This window comes from Prunus dulcis, chromosome 5 (genome assembly GCF_902201215.1).
Source record: "Prunus dulcis chromosome 5, ALMONDv2, whole genome shotgun sequence".
NCBI classification, from domain to species: Eukaryota; Viridiplantae; Streptophyta; class Magnoliopsida; order Rosales; family Rosaceae; genus Prunus; species Prunus dulcis.
In genome coordinates, this window is record NC_047654.1 from 10,168,337 (window position 1) to 10,189,628 (window position 21,292).

Consider the following 21,292-nt stretch of genomic DNA (forward strand, 5'->3'; position numbering starts at 1 on the left):
TAGTATATTGTAAAATTAATGGTTGACTTTATATTTGTGAATACCATAATGCAATAGGATTTTATGAAACATGTAGAAGAGATAAAAACTAATTGAGCCTAATACACTGCTAATTAAGTTTAGTGCAAATCCGACAATCTAAGTTGTGACAATGAGTAGATATGGGCTTAATTAGGTTGGTTAGAGCGAATGTGCTCTTCACTCTGTACCTGAGTTTAAATATCCTTTCGTATAATTTAAATTAATTTAATACATAATATCGCTCGTATAAAAAAATCAATGAGAGTGAATATTTTTCCGTAACATACAATTTTAGTCCCTTTACATGCATAAAATATAGTGCTCCTACTATTCTATCACGTATCTGCTAAGCTATGTTGACTTTGATGGTTTCAGAGTTCTTGGAAGACAATTCCACCACATTGACGTTTTGCAACCTTCAACTTGTTTACTAGGGACATGTGGTACAAAAAATTGATCTTGCTTGTGGAGATTTCTCATCACACAAAAATTATACACTATTTTTTAGTCTTCTATAATATAATCAATCTTTGCTTCGTGGAGATTTTTCTTATAGTAAGAGAAATTATTAATTTATAGCTCATGTGACATGAGATGAGCGGAATGAAATATTCACATTATAATATGATTGGAAATTGAACTACAACTACTATCCTCATAAAGTTAATCAAGTGGATTTTCAATTTAATCATTTTTTACATAGAGTGATTCTGATAATTAGATTACGATTTAAAAATAAGATATCTTTATTTGAGAAAAACAAAGATAGAGAAAGGCTCCACGCCAAAAAATAGAAAGAAAAAAAAAAAAAAAAACCTTTCATTTTATTTGCTGGCTATGGGGTTCGAACCCATGCGCACTTATGTGCAGAAGATCTTAAGTCTTCCCCCTTAACCTCTCGGGCAAACCAGCTTGGATACCATCCCATATGTATTTGGTGAATGATGCATCATTCATTTTTATTAATATTATAGTAAATGGTTGATTTTTGAAAATAAATTAATAAATCAATGATTTATGCCTAATTAATAAAGGATAATGCTTCCCTTCTTACCCATAAGGAGGAACTCCTCTTTGCCTACTGATGTGGCTCAGTCACAATCTAACACGTGTCTCTCTTGTTAAGAATAATTAAAATGAAAAAAGAATGCACATTTGAGAATGATAAAGAAAAAAAAGACGTGTTATATTGTGGTTGAGCCACATTAGTAGGTAAGAATGAATTCCTCCTTACGAGCAAGGAGGGAAGCACTATCCTTTAATAAATGCGATAGCGCATACTAAAGCACAACCCTTTCAAAGATTTTATTGTCTAGAATAGACTAGCTACTAGCCAAAACCTTACTAAAGACAGACAACTCAGACCACGTAGTTGTGCGACTACCCTGATAAAGACTAGACCTGCTTATATTTTGGTATCACATAACTCATTCATGACACCATCCATCATGTGAGTGTGATGCCATATGCACCAATCGCACGGAAGAATCGTTTGCATTCAAGTCTTTGTTGCCTTCATTTTGCAGTAGAACTACTAGTCTACTGCTTACATATTACATGGCTGAAAGAAAGAACCATATTGATCCACACAACCTCAACCTAAAACAAACAAGAAAAAATGAGAATCAATATTTGGATATGGACTGGCTCTTTGAAAAAATTATACATTGTTTTTAAGTCTCTTATAATATAATCAATCTTGCTCCGTGGAGATTTTCCTTATACTAAGAGAAACTCTCAATTTATAGCTCAAGTGACATGAAAATGAGCGGATTGAAATATTCGCGTTATAATATGATCGGAAACTAAACTACAACTACTATCCTCATTATGCTAATCAAGTGGATTTTCAATTTAATTATTTTTACATAGATAATTCTTGCCAAGGAAAAAAAAAGGTTAAAAAATGAACGATTCTGATTATTAGGTTACGGTTTAAAAATAAGATATATTTATTTAAGAAAAATAAGGATAGAGAAAGGCTTAACGCCAAAAAAAATAGAAAAAAGAAAAGAAAGAAAAACCTTCCATTTTATTTGCTGGCTATGGGGTTCGAACCCATGCGCACTTATGTGCAGAAGATCTTAAGTCTTCCCCCTTAACCTCTCGGGCAAACCAGCTTGGTTACCATCCCACACGTATTTGGTGGATGATGGATCACTCATTTTTATGAATCTTATAGTGAAGGTTAATGTTTTTAAAAATAAATGGATAAATCAATGATTTAAACCTAATTAATAAATGTGCCTTTCAAAGATCTGATTGTATAGAATAGAATAGACTAGCTGCTAGCCAAAACACCACTAAAGCACCCTCCCATATCTCACTCAAATCACATCGTTTGTCCTTCAGCTGAGCCTTAAAAATATAATTAGAAGTTTGATTTTCCCCTAAAAGCCATATTAATCTCAGATCACGTAACTCTCCAACTATTTTTTATTTTTTATTTTTGGTTACATTGGGAGTAAAGAAACTTATTGGAATTTCGAACTTGAATATCAAGCAGGGGGAAGGGGGAGGCCACTACTGTAATACCTACTCTCGACACTCTCCGACTACTTTCATAAAGACTAGAGCAGCTTATAATTTGGTATCATATGACCCTCGTGATACCATCCTTGTGAGTGTGATGCCGTATACACCAGTCGCACAAAAGAATCGCCATTGCATTCAAATCTTTGTTGCCTTCACTTTGCAGTAGGAATATCTGTCAGTTGGGGTGGCTGCCATAATATATTCCAATGCTGATAACGGCCTGTATGTTCTATCAATGGGGACAAAGGAAAACCAAATCCCCACTCTTCTACAACAATCTAACCTATCCTTGAGCTCTGCATGGACCAAAATGGCAGAAACCAAAATCCAGGAAATAACAAATAAGAACAAAAGTTTGCACAGAGCTAAAGACAATGCCCGTGAAGAATCTGTGCAAGCTTAATGATTATATCGATTTATTATTTTATCTCTCTCTCTCTCTCTCTCTCTCTGCATCCTCTCTCTCCTCTTCAATTTTGAATTTCTGTGGAACATTTGTTGGTGGTGAGTGGGAAAGTAGTTGATGATGTGGGTAAACATTGTATCTGGATATTGAGCGCATCAACCCTAAGATTGACTGTTGATGGTGGGGGGCACAAATTCTATTACCATATGATCAGTAAAAGGAATATCCACATCATTCATAACTTTGTCTATCGATTTTAGCCTCGTGCGCGTGTGAGGCGCACAATGCATTAACGAATATTAATGCACCTTCACCATTACATAATTCTTTAAGAAGCAATCTCATAAAGGGGATTGTCCTAGTGACATACTTATTTAGTATACTTTGCTTCAAAAAGGTCTGTTAGCACCAAATCTCAATGATGAAATTGGAGCAATAACCGTGGAGGGTGCATAATTGGATTTATACTGAACTACTCAATCTGTTGCCTTTTCTGTTTTTCTGTTTTCTTAACCAAAATGATTGTAGAACAGTTTGATATATTATGTTTCGACCAGAAAATACTTTTTTTTGGTAAAAAAAAAAATAGTGATAAAGTGTGCAACCACTATGAGCCGGAACTGTTTACGGTAAAACCAAAAAATACTTTTCAATAATAATAAACCTGACATATGCAATTCAAATATAGGTCAGCAAAAAAAAACAAAAAAATAAAACTAGTCTCGGGAAACATGTTAAACAACAAAAGTTTCTTGCAGTCAACGTTTGGTTCAAAATTTTCTCTGGGAAAATAAAATCAAAATGACCAAAATGCATACAAGCCCATATGGTTATAAGTGATATTTTAAACTAAAGATAACGGAAATTTCTCGCACACACAAACACCATTGATTATAAGGTTGAAAGTTTCACAACATTAGTCAGTGCACCACCTCTTCATTTCTTTGACAAAATGGAGGGTGAAGAGTAATTCTCCACTCCACCAATCAATTGCTATTTATTTCCCTTCCTCAAATGGGGAGGCAAAGGAGTGGAAAGAAAGGATATGATTGGTTTGCATCTCACCACTTGAGTAAAATTATATGCCCAACCAAATGACACATTTGTTTGACATAATTTCGTGTTACCCACCGATATCATTCTTGTTTTGGGTTTTTAATTCTGATAACATCAACAAACTTGACAGTGGGATGTGGTTAATGGATATAAATCTTCTTTTTCATGGCCATTCTTGCCTTATAATCCAAGTGGTCCATTAAAAGGACAACTTTGATTGGAAGTGAAGGGTGCTGAAGACACAGATAATCCGACTCTATTATCTGTACTGATCATCTCTATTATAAATGTGGATCCGACTCCACAACCTCAATTACAACACTAATTCTTTACGTAAAACCAGTTGTAGATAATATAAATTACAATTCACAAAGGTGGATATTGGTCAACAAGGTGGTCAATATTTACTAATTTACTAACTCCAATTTCTATAGATATGTACTAGCCCCGGGCACATGTGTTTTTTTTTTTAAAAAAATAAATAATTTTATTTTTATAATTAAGAAAAGATAACATCGATAGTTATGTTTCATAAAAGTATGACATATTATCTGATTTTGTTTTTAATTTTAATTTTGTTAATATAAAAAAAAATGAATTTACCATATTATTCTCATTTAATTAATAATTTCAATTCTTAATGTTTGGATTAACTAAGGGCATTTATGATATTTTGAATGTTTCACAATTCTCTACTTTTTGCTTTATATATTTTCTCAGATGTAGATAATACTTTTTGTTCTAAAATAAAAATTAAAAGAAAAAGGAAAGTTGCAAGCTTTACATATAAGGCTTTGGCCCAAAAAACCAGGGCTTCGTAGAAAAGAAAAGCCCACCATTCTTTCTTTTCGATACATCAACGCTTTTTAGCGGGAATGAAGAAATCTCTGGACGCAAAAGCAGAGGAAGCTTCATTTTCAGCAAAACCATGAATGAAGAAACTCATCGTACACCAACCTATCAGAGCCTTACTGCGTCAAGGTCTCTACCCAGAAGCCCTCCAAGCCTCCACATCAACCTCACCTCTCAATCCATTTCTCACAAACCAAACCTACGCTCTTTTTCTTAAGTCGGGTCACCGCCTCGACCCCTTCCTCGCCTCAGCTGTCATTTCCCAATTTGCCAAATTGGGTCTCTTTTATCACGCCCTTCAGTTCCTCAACGACACCCCTGACCCGGATACAGTCTCTTACAACGCCCTCATTGCTGGGTTGGCCCGCTCCGGCCCACCCGGACCCGTTTTCGATCTCTTTGATCGGTTGAGGCATGTGGGTCTCAGGCCTGATGCTTTTACATTGAGTTCTTTGGTGAAGGCTTGTGATGGTTTGGAAGAGAATGAGATTGCCCATGGGGTTTGTTTGAGGTTGGGGCTTGGCTATGGAGGTTTTGTGGTTAGTGGGTTGGTTGAGAATTATATGAGGAATGGGGATGTTCGGTCGGCTGAGAAGTGTTTTAGGGAGTGTTTGGTTGTGGACAATGTGGTTTGGACTGCTATGGTTTCTGGGTATGTTTGGAGTTGTGAGTTTGAAAAGGGTAGGGAGGCTTTTGTGGAGATGAGCGGTTTGGGTTTGGAATTGAATGAGTTTAGCTTGACTGCTGTGCTTAGTGCATTGTTTGATGAGAAAGAGGGGGAACAGGTTCATGGGGTTGGTGTCAAAATGGGATTTTTACGGGGGTGTTCAGTTCATTTGAGTAATGCAATTATGAATATGTATTCTAGGTGTGGGAATAAGCAGAATGCCGCAAAGGTTTTCGATGAAATTACTGACCCAGATGTTGTTTCTTGGACTGAAAGGATAGGAGCTGCTTCTGATGGTGTGGAAGCTTTAGAACTGTTCAAAATTTTGCACTCTGGGGATTTGAAGGTAAATGAATATACAATTATAAATGTATTGTCAGCCATTGTAGGGCTGGGGATGTTAAATCCCGGTAAGCAAATCCAAGCACTTTGTCAGAAGCTGGGGTATTTATGGGTGGTTTCTGTTGGCAATGTGTTAATATCCATGTATGGGAAGTGTGAGCAGATTGGTGATGCTAGGTCCATATTTGATGATATGGTTTGCCGAGATTCTGTCTCATGGAATTCTTTGATTGCTGGATATTCTGAGAATGGACTTGTTACTCAGGCTTTGGAGGTACTTCGTTGCATGCGTGATATCTCATTACAGCCTAATGGGTATACTGTGGCTAGCCTTCTTGAAGTCGCCTCCAACTTGAATTCCCCAAGGCTGGCAATGCAAATCCATTCACATGTGATCAAAATTGGGTTCATGGTGGATGATCGTGTGGTGGCTTGCTTGATAGTGACATACGGGAAATGCAATTGGATTGATGAATCAAAAAGGATATTTTATGATATTAACAAGATAAATTTGGTACTTCTTAATGCAATGGCAACTAGTTTTGTCCGTTCTGGTTGTCATGCTGATGCTATCAATTTGTTCCATATCTCGAGGGGCTTGAAACTTGAAGTGGACAGTTCAACTTTCAGTACTGTCCTTAAAGCTTGCGGTGCTATAACAGAGTTGGAACAGGGAAGAGTGATTCACTCCCTGGCTCTTAAAACTGGATTTGATCAAGGGAGCTTTGTTGAAAGCGCTATTATTGACGTTTATTGTAAGTGTGGAAGCATAGGCGACGCAGAGAAGGTGTTTAGACATGCTTCCACAAACAATTTGGCTTCTTGGAATGCGATGGTGATGGGATATGCTCAACATGGTTTTCATGATGAAGTTTCGGAACTATTCAACAAGATGTCTAAGTTTGGAGTAAAACCAGATCATATAACTTACCTGGGAGTTCTTACTTCATGTTGCCACGCAGGTCTTGTCAAAGAAGCTTTTAGTTACTTAAACTCAATGTTTGAGCGTGATGAGCTAATGCCACATATAGAACACTATGCCTCCGTGGTCGACCTACTTAGTCGACTTGGACTCCTAGAAGAAGCAAAGAGGACCATTGATCAAATGCCCATTTGCCCTGATGCTCATATATGGCAGATTCTTCTATCGGCCTGTAACATCCATAAAAACATGGACATGGGGAGAGTCGCAGCACAGAAGCTTCTTGAGTTGGAGCCTGACAATGAATCTGCTTATATTTTGCTTTCAAATCTCTATGCCTCAGCTGGTATGTGGAGTGCTGTTGGAAAAGTGAGAAAGGAAATGAAGGAAAAAATAGTCTACAAAGAGCCTGGTTCTAGTTGGCTTCAAGTTGGAGGATTGCTTCATTACTTTTTAGCTGACGACAAATCACATCGTGATAGTAAAGAAATACATACGGAGCTGATAAGGTTGTATCGGCAAATGTCAGTGACATCAAAATTGGAAAATGACAGTCCAAATTTAATGATCTATGACTTATAAAAACACATCATGAGAGTAAAAACATAAGTATTGAGCCATTCACATTGCTTGCTTGGCTACCCCTTCCGGTATCCTTTGGATTGACAAGTGAAGTACTTGCCATCTAATCAGGTTGGTTTTTCAATTTATGAAGTCCAGTCATATATGCTCTTGCGTTTAGTATTAGTATTAGACCATATTGCGAGGTTTTACTATTTTATCCAAATATGCACGTCTTCTTCCTTTTTGTTTGCACCACCTCCAATCTCTATATAACATTGCTCATCAATTCTCGGTTCTTGGTTATGGATTGCATAAACAATTATTAACCTGCTTTCCGAGGTTATTTTCCGTTGCTTCAACAGTTAAGAGTATAACAATCAAACTTATAATATCGTCATGTTCTGCTAACATTGTGAATTGTGGCCTTGTAAGTGTTTAAAACTACAAATGAATTTAGCATCTTTGACACGAAAATATGCTTGAGTGTTGGTTTCTGTTGTATAATCTTTGCCACTCGTGAAAGCCATTTCCCTGTCAATTTATTGTTTTTTTCTTCTTCTTTCTTTTCCCCAGTAAATTGCTATATGAGACTAGAAACTATCAATTGAGCTTGAACGGAATAAGAAAAACAAAATGATATAAGAAGAGCTAAATAAATTAAGAAGGCAGTGATCAACTGATCATACATTTTTAGAAAATGATATGAATCTACAATTTCTACTGATCTTGCTCTCACTAAAAATGGGTTTTCCTGCTGCGCTGTTTGCGATCTGAAGAGGCTTTGGAGAGCACAGAGACTATGGAATGAATGGCATTTGCAGCTATTCTTGATTTTATCTGTCCCCGCTTTGGAAGAGGCTTTCTGCTTCTGAAGCTTTTGGCAATTTCAGCTGCAGGAACACCAGAGACCTTGCTATTCATTTTGTGATTTGAGGAAATGTCGAATTTTCTTTTCTTTTCTTTTTTGCTTTAAGACTGCTTTTTTGTTTGATGGATGTGGATAGTGTGGCATTGGTTGGGAGTTTATATAGAGCTCATTGTATCATCAAAGGATGGGGGTGGATTGATCCGGGAAGATCAGAGAAGGCTAGAAACAAGCTTTTTCAGACTGGTGTTTGTTAGGGGGCATGCCAGCGAGATTGTCTGGCTGTACAGAGATTCTTTTCATCTCAACTTGAGACAATATAAATTTTTGTGATGATTTGGTGACTGATTATGATTGATTAAGAGTATTATCCATAGTTTAATGCAAATGATTGGTTTGAGCTTGTCTTAACTTGAACACGTGCGGGTTATGTAGGAGCTCTGGTGGACCTTGAGGCTGGTCCCCGGTTTTCTTTAGTGGATATGCTGAAAGGACTAGGGGAAGACAGACTTTAAAACAGTGGTAAGAATTTAATGGTTTTTTATATTATGTTTTTGTCCATGTTAACAGATGATTATATAATTTAAAGGCATGTTGTGCGGATAACAGGGAGCAGAGCATAATCCATTCATGTACATTTGTAAATTGTTTTCTTCTAATGAATGTCCTTGTTTTCAGGGAGACCTTCTTGGAAATGTCAAACGGCCATTCTACTACCTAGAGGTGAAGCTATCTTGTTCTATTATTTGAATATGTTTGTTTTTTGGTCGAATTATTTGAATATGTGTGTTGTTGTATCACATGGTTGAGTAGATTGATCCCCTAGGAAAAAGTCAAGTGAGAGAGAGAGAGAGAGAAAGATGAAAATGATGAAGATTGTGACTGTTATTCATGCTCATTCCTTTTACTATAATTGTTCCTTATTATATCAAAAATGGAAAATAGTGAGAAGATCCACTTTAGACAGAGATTATGTATAGAAATTTTTTTTTAGGTTATGCTGCTGTATGAAATACTTCACATATGCTTGTGCTTCAGTACCCTGTTTTCAGCGTAGCCTGCAGAAACCAAAAAAAAAAAAAAGAAGAGGAAAAAACAGAAGAAAGAAGTTTCCTCTTCGCTTTGGTTCTATCTCTCAAACATGTGCCCTGAATCAGTGAATCATCATGCAGGATTATTTAACTTGTAAAGTTTATTTTGTCCTTTTGTACAAAAAACAAAGCGTACCTTGTCTTTTATATATAAATATGTACATTTGCATTCTTAATTACGGATGTGTAGGGAGTGAAAAATTCGAACTTAAGTCTTTTACTCAAGATAGTATTAAGGCGTCTTTATCAAAATTTTATTTTATTTTTAGACGAACGTCTTTATCAAAAGTTTGACATGTACTGTGGATTGGCAATCTAAAATTTCAGACAAAATTCAACTGAAGCAGTGATTTTGATTAACAATGTCAAACAGTTTGATAATTTTCTCATCATATTATGTAAGCTATGAATATGTCGGCATATAGTTGTGCCCTAACAACCATATGATTATAGAGATGACATATTTTGGGGAAGAACACATTACAATCGGCAACTAAGGGCTCCCAACCAACCATGTCCAACTAATTTCAGACTGTATTTTCATTTTTCAGTAAACAAATGCAGAATGATTGATTTCCAAGATGGCAAGACCTAAGCCCCTATGAAGTTAGGGCATCTAGGCATACATAGGGGTATCTAGGCCCATGCAATTCCCTGTCATGCTTCTTAATCCTCCACATCTTGCTGCAATCGTGCAATAGGTTAGGGTTGTGGTAGGGTTTGGTTTGGCCGGCTTATATATATTTCTTTTGCCGATATATACAACGTCAATCAATTCAAGCAGCAAGGATTCCATTTTGAATTCCAATTTATTAAACGTCTTGGAACATATAAACATCTACACATAGAGAATTGCTAATTATAACAAGTGTGACACTGTGTACATAGGGTTGCCAATATATCCCCATTGAACAACGTGGCACAACTATCTAGTATTTATTTCACATTTTATGCCTAGTACTTTGTTGGTCACATCGACAAAGTAAATTCAATATGATGAACAATATAATCAATAACTCTGATACAAATAATTTTATTTTTATCGACTCGTTGCGATGCTTCAATGCTATATCCTGGGGAAAAAAATATGATTCACTATTACTAGCAAAACCCGGGTGATGCCTGATGTGGTGATACTTAGATTTCATACCAAGGCACAAATATAGGCAAAGCAATCTAATGGAACTAAAACCATGTGGAGATTCCTTGGTTAAGGTAGTGGTGCAAATGTCCCTTTATTCTTTCCTCTATTCTGTCACACTAGTCCCTTGTTACATATGAATGCTACATGATAATTGTTTGCTGTCTCTCTCTTGTTTCAACTTTGGCAGAAGGCAATGGCTATTGTTCTCAATTTCTCAGGCAAAACACCAAGTCAGAGAATGTGCCTCAAACCAATGACAGGGCCAGCCATTAGTTCCATGGCCATTAAAAGAACATGCCAATTTGAGCAGAACGAGAGAGATGCTCTGCAACATTGCATCTACGTGAAAAAGAAGGCAGAAAATAAACAGTTAAATGACCACAGGCTCTTTCCTGTCATGGCAGCAGCACAGAGAAGCTCAGGCATATATCCAAGTTCTCCTTCCCCATCAGCCACAATCAAGAAATTCTACAAATGCATCAATGAGAAAAACTTAAAGCAACTGGGTGATTACATCTCAGAAGGCTGCTACATTGAAGAATGCTCTTTTAACACACCATTACAGGGCAAAAAGGTCAATGATCTTTGTTCATCTTGACAACAACAAGATCATAGTTTTCCTTGCAACTAACATAACCTAAATTGCATTCTATGCAGGAGGTAATGAATTTTTTTGAACGGCTGATTACAGGCATGGGTCAAAATGTCAAGTTCTGCATACAACACGTGTGCGAAGGAGATGAGCTTATAGGAGCAGCAAACTGGCACATGGGTATGTGTACTCACTCCACCTGAAATAAATCTAGTTACATTACATATCTTGTGCATCTTCAAACTGGGTTATGTTTTGTATTGCAGAATGGAAAGACAAACAGATCCCCTACACCCGAGGCTGCAGCTTCTTTGAATTCTCCCAAAAAGGGGAAAAAATAATACTCAAGTACAGAAAGACAAATGTATTTCTTTGGCTTCGCATTCTATTAAAGATGAACAATGCCTAACTGATTCTGATTGTCTACAGGAAAGCCCAAATTGTCATTGAATCACCAATCAAACCAGGAACTGTAGTGCTGGTAAGTCTGCCAACTACTGTCAGAAAGAATCCTTTGGCCTCTATCATCACAATAAGAAAATAATAATAATAATAAAGTGAATATTATTGACCATTCGATTTTGTTCATTATGTGTTTGTCCCTGTGGAGCAATTCAGAGTCTGTTAAAGACAGTGACTACACTCTTCGATGGTTTCCCAAAAACTACCGAATGTAAGCCGAATTTAACTAAAAATTTCAAAACCTTAACCATCTTATATATATAAATATATATATATATATATATATATATATCACAGCATGACATAACATCAAGATATGTCTCCTGCAGGGTTCCTAAAGAGTCCTCATATCGTTTTTCAATGGTTATGGAAGATATACACAATACTTTTCGCACCACTTGTAGACAGCTACTTAAGGCTTTGGAACCTTGCAGCTCGACTGCTCAGCTATGCATACTTCATTGTGCTTTACATTGCAAAGTTTTTCTTCAAGTAGAGAGGATCAGACAATGCCAGCGTTAGAAGGACAGATAAATCACCTTTTAGTCATCATTGTTATCGCGATTCCACCACGTTTCTAGCAGAGAGAGAAGAACCAATGGTCCGAAAACCGGTGGAAGGGGCGGAGGCCTGCTGAAGGCGACAATTGGTTCGGTTTTCTGTTTCGCAACAAGTCCTCCTTCGCCAGGATCAATATTGTTCCCTTGTCTCTTTGGTGTTGAAGTGGCCACAGTACCTATAATTAATTACAGTGTATCATATTAATCAGATCAAGAACTTGTAATGCTATACAATTATAAATTTATAAGTTATTAACTATATTAAAAGCATAAAGAGAGAGGAGAGGAGGAGGGTGTAAATTACCCCATGACCCTTTCATAGGGTAGGCTTGTTTGAACAACTTGATCTTTGCAGGGGACAAGGCAGCTAATCCACGCATGTAGGCTCTACTTTTTTGTGATCAATTCAAACAAACCCAACACACCTTGTAATCTTAAAAACACCAAAGATTATTTGGTTAGGGTGCTGATGGATTGAGTTTGATCCGTACCTGTGGTGCCTCAGTTGCTCTGCAACAACAAACGAAGAGACATAAACAGAGTACACTAAACACGTTAAGTTCCAGATGATTTTTTGCTTTTTTGGGCTAGACAGTTCCAGAAGATGTGGAAGCTTCGGGAGTTTTCACGTTTCGGTGGAAAAATCATCCGTATACTGATGATCCCCACTCAATGATCGCCACGCGTACAATTAAAATAGGGAAAAAAACCCATTGTGGGTTTCTTTGAAGAAACGACGCGTCGTTTATATCATGAAAGAGGGAGTTGCGCATGTGGTTAGATCGTTGAACTCAATTTAGAGCAAATGCAAAAGCGAAAAATGTAAGTAGGCATTGATGGAGCCCAAACAAAAGTATGGTTGGGTAGAGGCATTTTGGTGTATATTTCAGAATAGCAAGTTTGGTAGCAAGCCAGTGCTCCCCATGACCTATTGTTGATGGAGACATGGATCCTGCAAAGAATCGTAGAGAACTAATTGTTGGTCAATTTTATGAAAGTTTAATAGTTTTACGGTTAGCGATGGTTTAACATGATATTCTTTATAAGTGGTCTTAAACTCGATTCCTACTTCATTTCTTTTTGTTGGTTTGCAGGATGTAGAGTCTGACTGCAACTAGGTGTACTACAGAGTCTTGACAACTAAGTTTTTCAAGCTAGTAGTTATATATCTAATATGTTATACAGTAAATATATGCCAACTTAGAAGCAGCACATAATATACAACAAGGATGTTAATTTCCATGAAATTAAAATCTTCTGCCTAACAATTACAACTACTTCTCACATATGTAAAATCCAACTTAATCACCTGTAAACTCCAAACAAATAATAAGTTTTATCATAAAAGACTTCGGTGGTGTTAGCAGAGCCACTCACCTGTATATTAGATTTCATTTTATCAAGTTTATTATAATAGTTCAATAGATGACAGCTTGTGATAAATAACTATAATTTTTAGTTTGTTCGACCGTTTAAGTTAAGTTTGTACGAATTGTTAGGTTACTTTGGATTTCAAAATCTTAAAAAATGATGGCAAACGACTTAGCATTTAAAACAAGTAGAAACAATATTCATGTGACCTAAACATAGGCCATTACTTACAATTAATGCATATATGTACCGGCAAGATGTTATAATCATTTTCTAAGTTCTGTTATATTTTTTTAATCAACGATGGAAGCGAGATTTGAGAACAAAAATACTACTAAACAAATAGTTACTTGAGCTTCACATCTTATGCATTGGTGTTCTTTGGATGAGATGATTGAAGAACAAAAGAATTTTAAGTATTGAAATTTTCTTAATTAGATTTACATATTTAGGAGCTTTTAGCCAATTTTGATGGTGGATAGGTTCCTACACGGCGACAATATTTGTCCTTGAGCACTTTCTTGCACGTCTGCGGTTGCTGGTTTGAAGAAGTCTCTCACTCCCTTTCTACGAGCTTCGACAAAATGAAGCAATCACTAGTATTTAAAATTCAGAAAATTCAAACAAATAATATCAACTTTTGGATTTCTTAGTTCTGCGCTGGACTTCCTTTTCCAATTCTTCCATGCCCCCAACCTCCTCTATTTCCTACATACATCATATCAAACAATTACTACTTCATTGGAAATTAAGAACCTTTGTTTCAAAGCAAGAGAGGCTTGAATATTTTACCTTAGGTCCCAAGAACAACCCATATGGCACTCCATTCAATATGCAAGAGTGATGAAGCTATTCAATTTCAGAAGAAATAATCAAAACCGAAAAAGAATGGCAATGTCAAGAACACAAAATGGGCAAAGAAAATCAGAGTAATTTACATAATGGGCTGCAGCAACTTTTTGTAAATAAGGGACGTCTGCGATTGGCCCAACTGGAAATCTACGGTGCACGAGACCATCATGCACAAACATGTAAGCCATCCCAAAAGTTGTTATTCCTAATCCCTGTACCCAAAACAAACAAACAAAAAAACTTGGTTAACTAACTATTTTTCTAGTTTTTCTTTCATAAGAAAGTGATTGACTGATACCGGATATCGATCTACAATACTATTGATGTTAAGTACGGGTAAATTATTATATATTTGGGAAATACTTACAGCACCAAAACAGAGTCCTGGAAACAAACCCGTGTTGAAGAAACCATAAGAGAGAAGAGCAATTGCAGGAACAACATTGATTATGGCAAAGATATCGTTGAGCTCGAAAGGGCCATCCCTAGGTTGGTGATGAGACTGCAAAAATAATCAAACAAAATTAAAAGATCCTCAAAACCAATCTTCCTTATGAAAATTTAGATTAGAATTGGAAATTTTATATAAAACTGACCTCATGCATATCCCACAGTGAAGCATGCCACAGAGCTCTATGAGCCCACCTTGCCCAAAACTCCATTCCCACCTTTGAAACAAACACAAAGCAAACAATTCAAAATTTTGAGCTTCCTTGGAAAACAAAGATTTGCAAATTGCCATGGTTTTGATAATTCATTACTTACAGCAGAGCCAACAGAGAGAGCAAACGTACCCAGCATTTCAGGAAGGATATATTCTCCAAACTGTTTGATAAAAAATTGATCAAAACCCATGTCAAGAAAAACAACAAATAAATAAAGAAATAGAATTTAATTAATTTTCATTACTTCTGTTTGCCAAGAGAATCTGTAATATACAGCCATGGCGGCAGCTGAAGTGACTCCAAGGCTGGACATGATTGCAGCAACAAGGTAGGTGTTTCTCTCTGATCTCTTTCTCTCCAATCTCTGTGCCACACGTGGTGTTATCACAGTCCACCTCTCTGTGTTCGTCTCTTCTTGTAGCTTATGATCCTTCTCTGTTTTCTTTACCATAGCCAAGCGCAGAACGTTCCATCTCTTCTTCTTCAGGTGGGTTGCTGTTGAGGAAGTTAAAACAGAAGAGGGGATTGTTTTGGAGATGGGTTTTCGAGCAAGGAGAGTTTTTGGGCCGAAATTGTATGTTGCAGTGACTGAGGAAGCAGCCATGGGAAAAAAGCTCCAAGCTTGGAGTTCAAAGCAAACAGCTTGGCAATGAAAGAAAGATCGAAGCTTGAATTTACAAGGGTTGAGGAAAATACGGGAAATGGGACAAAAGGAAGTTTAGGTGCACAGGACAGGGGCACATGAGGCAGCTTCAGCCATTTTAAATGGCTGAGTTTTGTTACTGAAGGGACTTTCTATTTCTGGGCAATCATGGGGGGGTTGAAGGGTGCTATGGTGTTTGTTGCTTTGGGTGCAAAAACTCTTTTCTTTGCTAAATTACACTTTTTTGTAATTAAATATTGGTAGTTCTTGACTTTGATGTCTTGTTTTTTCTTTAACTTCCTAAAACCACTTAAAAACATATTTCACAATCTTCTCTCCATGTTTTTTTTCGGTCGAACAATCTTCTCTCCATGGGTTTTAGTGGTTTGAGAGTGCTTTAGAAAAGAAAAGGAAAAAAAAATGCATGCAATAATCTAATTGAACCATTTTAGAGTGTAAGGATGGAGAGGTTCTTTCCATTTTCAGTTTAGAAATCAAACACATTTTTGGTAAACAAAATTTAGATTCTTGCTCTGCTCAACAACTTTGCCGAAGTAGTACCTATTCTGTTGTATATTTAGTATTTTTAGCAGGTGCTTTTGTTAGTATTTTTTCCCTCATTCATTCGTTTTGGTTTAAACTAGGGGGTGGGTATTTAAACCGAAAAATCGAGCTGAATTGGGCCAAAAAAATCAGGTTAACCAAAAACCAGACCATACCAATTTGGTCTAGTTATGGTTATCATTTTTGTAGTGAAAAAACCAAATCGGCTATGTATTTTTTAAAATATTTAAGCCCAATACTAAATTTCTAAGTCCATGACTAATCTTTTCCCAAACTTAATTTTAAGCCATTTGTGAATTTTTGAGTCCTGAAAAATAAAATTTTAGTTGAATTTTGTAATAAATAAAAAAAAAAGATTATTGTCCACAACAGGAAAAACTGAAAACCAAACAGGCTTGTGGTTCAGTTTTATAACCCATATGGACAGTCCCGATCTCTTGGACCACAGGAGTCCAAGAGATTGTGGTCACCCACCGTTGGATATTAATCCAATGGTTCAAAATAATATATATAAATGCAATATGACATAAATGATTATTACCCGATTCAAGTCAACCGTTGAATTTACATCCAACGGTGAGTGACCATAAATCTCTTGGACTACAGGGGTCCAAGAGATCAGGACTGCCCATATGGATAGTTTCAGTTCCAGTTTCAATTTGGGTGGGAATCGGATCAAATCAGACCATACCAACCCTTAGTTTAAACATAATAATTTCACTCTAACAAAGCAAAGTACATGAACCATAAAAAACAAAAATCATATTAGGTCCATACATAGTCAAATAGCATCTAACATTCAACAAACCAACCTAACAAAAGATAGAGGCCAAGCCCGAACAACAATTTAAGAAATAAAAGCAAGAACAAGACTCAACAGAGACCATAAGGGAGCCTTTTCCCACAAAGACTGCTACGTAAAAAAATAATTAGAATACATGCAATTCAAAATTAGAATATAAAAAAATATAAAGAAAATAGAAAGAATTCACAACGCATGTTTTTTTTTTTTTTTTGGGATTTAAGAAACAAGAACTACTTTATGGGTTTGTGCGTGAGTGAGTATGTTACGAGTCTCTCTGTGTTTTGTTCCCATTGGAAATTGAATATTGGATAGAGGGGTTGCTCTGTTTTAGTGTTTTGTTCCTAAATCAAGTTTTATTGGGTGGAAAAAAATAGTTTGCTGGATAGGAAAAAATATAAAGAAAAATTCATAAATTTGATTATCTTTTCAAATTCTCATGCTGATCTCTTCTTTGTCATCATCAATCTCAAAGACAAAGATCAAGAAAGAAAAATTGTGAGTTTTTCAATGAGAGATCGATTCTTTTAGGGTTACAATATGAGAAAAGAGGGATGAGAGAAACTAAAAATAATAGATTGAAGAGAGATTGGGAGAATAGAGAACAATATGGTGGATTAAATAGAGAGCATGTTCCATGGAGAACCTAGCAGTAGGAGAACCAAAGTCTTATGGAAAGAGGAAAGCGGGGAGACTTTGGAAAAGGCCAAAGGAGAGAGAAATTTTTTAAAAGAAGCTAAAATGGACAAAATTGCCCTTATTTATTTTTGAATTTCCTAAGGAATTCTTTACATTTGCATATCTTTGGTTTGAAAGTTAAGAGGTTTTTTTTGTCTTTTTTGAAAAAGTTTTAGCTTTTTCTAAAAGTGAAAGATTTTTTGTGGCTAAAACTTAAATTTACTTTTTTGAAATAAGTTAGACGCTTGGTGTGTGTATATATATATATATATATATATATATAATATATAAAATTTGAGGCCTCCAATGCCCTTCGCGACCACCCAAGGGCGGCCCTAATACTAATTAGTGAATCCATTGGGTACAAACACCTGAGGTTTATATTCAAAATATTCTCTGTTTCTTTACTTCAACATTAAAAAGGAAAAGAAAAGAAAAAGACATATATCATGATTAGGTCATTCTATATGTAATTGATTTATTCAATTTTACATGAATCCAACAGATTTGTCTCACATATTTTTGCATATATGGATGGTGATCTTCCTCAGTCCCCCATCATGTGGTTATCAATGGGGGATTCCATCTTTTGCACATTTGGGACCCACTTCATACTTTTACCTGTTAATTATGTTGAGTAAAGATGTAGTGTTTTTTTTCTTTTTCTTTTTATTTTATTTACAAAAAGTTTAGGGATAAATTGACTACTCTCACCACCAGTGTCAAGGCAGACCCACAATCTTAAGCCGGAAGGACTTACACGTGGCACCCAACTCCCAGTTGCCATCGAAATAGATTTATGTACGAAATTACAAATCGCGCACCGACAAAAAACTGTTAACAACAAAACTCAAATACTGATAAAATTATATACAGTACAAAAATCTTACCAACCGAACCAACCCTCATCAGGTACATGCAGAGCTCCTTTATTTATCACTCTGTCACAACCAACCTACTCCGTTTTTCCAGTTCTATCCTTTCGTAGGTCATCTTAAATTTCCATCAATATTTCATTATCTTATCTTAAATTGTTCATATGACTCTTAACTCAAAAGGGTTCCACAATTTATATTCATTTTTGATTGGACAAGCAGCTGTGTTGTTCATATCCAACCCCATTATTGCAGTGAGGAAGTTTAGGTGCCTGAACTTCAGAATATCATAGGTAGGTTTATATGTGAATATATTGTGTGGTATATATATCTTGCTCAGTTGCTTAATGCTTAAGGTCTAAAGCTAAAAATAAAAAATAAAAACAATTTGCTCGTAGCTCAAGTAGTTAAGAGTAATTATTCTTGCATGAAATCCTAAATTCCATTACTCCTCTCCAATATCGGTTATATCAAAAAAGATGTAAAGACAAAAACAGTTCCTTAATTAACGTCCAATCGGATCTTGAAAGCAAAGCAAATTAATGGCTATGTGCTGTGTGCTGAGGCCAACATGTACGGATAATAATGTTGCTATGAATGGACATATGCACCTAGATGATAAATATCCTGGACCAAATAACCAAGGTCATTACTAGCGGCAGACAATTTTTCGAGTCATTTAGTCTTGTTAATAGATTCTCTAAGCAGAACAAAAAGAAAAAAAGAAAAAGACATTAATATTTGAGGTGTAAGAATAAGATTTTTGTAATATATGAGGTCTTTGTGATGCTTTGATGTTCAATGGTCATTCTCTTTTTTCCAACACTTTGTCATTGACTCAGTAGTCAAGTACTGGAATTATTGTTCTCTCGTGCAAAACTCTGCACTCTCTGCACTTCTGTAATCTCATAGTTTTTATCTTGAGTTTTGCATTTTACTCCGAACAATTGATGTCCAAAACTTCCTAGAACAGATGACGTGACTGATATAATTAATGCAGCTTTAACAGGAATATATATACGTACATTATTCATGCTCGACTGCATTTGAATGACTGGTTGACAATTATTATGTCACTTTGAGGGCCATAGTGGGTATCATATTTTGCTCCATCAACTCCATGCACTCGATGGCTGACAAGACCTCAACACATTAATTCATGCCACTTCAACTCTGCCAAGTTCCTAGGATCGAAACTATATAAGCAAAATTATATAATCATTACTTTAGAAGTTAGTCTTTGTTATTGATCAATTTGTTGGAAGTTTGAGCTCAAAAGGTCAGAAACTACTGCTTTGGAGTCAATCAAGCTACGCCAATTAAGCACTACTTTTGGTCTTAAAATGTTGTAGTTTAGGCAATTAGGCCCAAGAATCCCATGAGCCTGTCTAGTTAATGACAATTAACATATTATGGATTATAGTGAATTTAAAACACATGATATATGGAAAGGACCCACTATTATAGTGGTTTGGATTATAGTTATGTAACTTATTATATCACTGTTTTATACATACTATTTCAAAATAGGGTGCGATTAGATGCAGTTAGCCTAATCTTTAAGTCCATGACTGGATGCTGAAAGAGCTACAAGTATTTTATAATTGATTTCATGTTTAATCAATAAGAGGATAAAAATTGATAGTTTGTCGGCTAAGAATCTAATAACTTAAACAAGGGTTAGCAGAAACTAGGTCATTATAACTTTCTATCTAGTTCTGTAATCATATACCACTAGTTCTATATTATGGTTATAATAATCGCTTTCAAAGGCCAATCTAGCTCACTTTAGTTTGACATTCAACCAACTTATTATAATTGTATCTTGTTGATGTTCAAAATGAAAACAACTTAGAAGCGATATGTCTTCGGTAGTGTGGACTTTACGACTACGACATGTATATAATGGAAAGGATTTGTAGGAAAGAATAGAACAACGGCAAAGCTTTAGGCATCGGTGCGGTAACGGTTGAAGGCTTTCCAATGCTTAAGTTAGCTTAGGATGGAGTGAGAGTAATTGGATATTGTAAGGATTCTAGTACTAAGTTATATGCATTAGGGCAAGAGCAATATTTATAGACAAAAATGTGGAGCACCTTGGGTTGTAGTTTCGATGTGGGACTGTGAACATCGCCTGAGGGGTTACCGTGATATGTCTTCGGTAGCATGGACCTACGACAGGTATATAATGGGAAGGATCTACAAGAAAGAATAGAACAACGGTAAAGCTTTAGGCATCGGTGCGGTAACGGTTGAAGGCTTTCCAATGCTTAAGTTAGCTTAGGATGGAGTGAGAGTAATTGGACATAGTAAGGATTCTAGTACCAAGTTATATGCATTAGGGCAAGAGCAATATTTATAGACAAAAAAGGTGGAGCACCTTGGGTTGTAGTTTCGATGTGGGACTGTGAACATCGCTTGAGGGGTTGCCGCAATATGTCTTCGGTAGCATGGACCCTACGACAGGTATATAATGGAAAGGATCTACGAGAAAGAATATAACAACGGTAAAGCTTTAGGCATCGGTGCGGTAACGGTTGAAGGCTTTCCAATGCTTAAGTTAGCTTAGGATGGAGTGAGAGTAATTAGACATAGTAAGGATTCTAGTACCAAGTTATATGCATTAGGGCAAGAGCAATATTTATAGACAAAAAAGGTGGAGCACCTTGGGTTGTAGTTTCGATGTGGGACTGTGAACATCGCCTGAGGGGTTACCGTGATATGTCTTCGGTAGCATGGACCTACAACAGGTATATAATGGGA

At 36.1% G+C, this 21,292-nt stretch overlaps 4 protein-coding genes and 2 non-coding genes across 9 annotated transcripts; 2 read left to right on the forward strand and 4 right to left on the reverse strand.

Annotated features, from left to right (window-relative positions):
• Positions 1–850: 850 nt before the first annotated feature.
• On the reverse strand, positions 851–933 carry TRNAL-UAA. Its single transcript has one exon. It is a non-coding gene; the product is annotated as a tRNA-Leu (tRNA).
• A 1,125-nt stretch (positions 934–2,058) lies between these two features.
• Positions 2,059–2,141, reverse strand: TRNAL-UAA. Its single transcript has one exon. It is a non-coding gene; the product is annotated as a tRNA-Leu (tRNA).
• A 2,723-nt stretch (positions 2,142–4,864) lies between these two features.
• On the forward strand, positions 4,865–9,262 carry LOC117627036 (pentatricopeptide repeat-containing protein At2g13600-like). 3 transcript variants are annotated; one of them, XM_034358907.1, is made up of 3 exons: positions 4,865–7,494; positions 8,142–8,752; positions 8,909–9,262. In XM_034358907.1, the coding sequence occupies exon 1, from the start codon at positions 4,951–4,953 to the stop codon at positions 7,381–7,383; it is 2,433 nt and encodes an 810-aa protein (XP_034214798.1). In that variant the 5' UTR covers positions 4,865–4,950; the 3' UTR covers positions 7,384–7,494; positions 8,142–8,752; positions 8,909–9,262. The 3 variants fall into 3 exon arrangements, with proteins under 3 accessions (XP_034214798.1, XP_034214799.1, XP_034214797.1); XM_034358908.1 differs by having other exon boundaries at positions 8,666–8,752; XM_034358906.1 differs by having other exon boundaries at positions 4,865–8,752.
• Positions 9,263–10,571: 1,309 nt separating this feature from the next.
• On the forward strand, positions 10,572–12,043 carry LOC117628502. The gene is made up of 6 exons (XM_034360977.1): positions 10,572–11,039; positions 11,123–11,237; positions 11,324–11,405; positions 11,487–11,538; positions 11,676–11,730; positions 11,849–12,043. Exons 1-6 carry the CDS (start codon positions 10,659–10,661, stop codon positions 12,013–12,015), a joined length of 852 nt encoding a protein of 283 aa, XP_034216868.1. The 5' UTR covers positions 10,572–10,658; the 3' UTR covers positions 12,016–12,043.
• Positions 12,037–12,574, reverse strand: LOC117628503. Its single transcript, XM_034360978.1, has 2 exons — positions 12,384–12,574; positions 12,037–12,255 (listed from the first exon to the last, which is right to left on the reverse strand). Exons 1-2 carry the CDS (start codon positions 12,457–12,459, stop codon positions 12,062–12,064), a joined length of 270 nt encoding a protein of 89 aa, XP_034216869.1. The 5' UTR covers positions 12,460–12,574; the 3' UTR covers positions 12,037–12,061.
• A 1,337-nt stretch (positions 12,575–13,911) lies between these two features.
• LOC117627907 (beta-carotene 3-hydroxylase 1, chloroplastic-like) lies at positions 13,912–15,684 on the reverse strand. 2 transcript variants are annotated; one of them, XM_034360217.1, is made up of 7 exons: positions 15,212–15,684; positions 15,068–15,127; positions 14,899–14,970; positions 14,670–14,804; positions 14,389–14,514; positions 14,243–14,271; positions 13,912–14,158 (listed from the first exon to the last, which is right to left on the reverse strand). In XM_034360217.1, exons 1-7 carry the CDS (start codon positions 15,569–15,571, stop codon positions 14,152–14,154), a joined length of 789 nt encoding a protein of 262 aa, XP_034216108.1. In that variant the 5' UTR covers positions 15,572–15,684; the 3' UTR covers positions 13,912–14,151. The 2 variants fall into 2 exon arrangements, with proteins under 2 accessions (XP_034216108.1, XP_034216107.1); XM_034360216.1 differs by having other exon boundaries at positions 14,243–14,299.
• Positions 15,685–21,292: the final 5,608 nt, after the last annotated feature.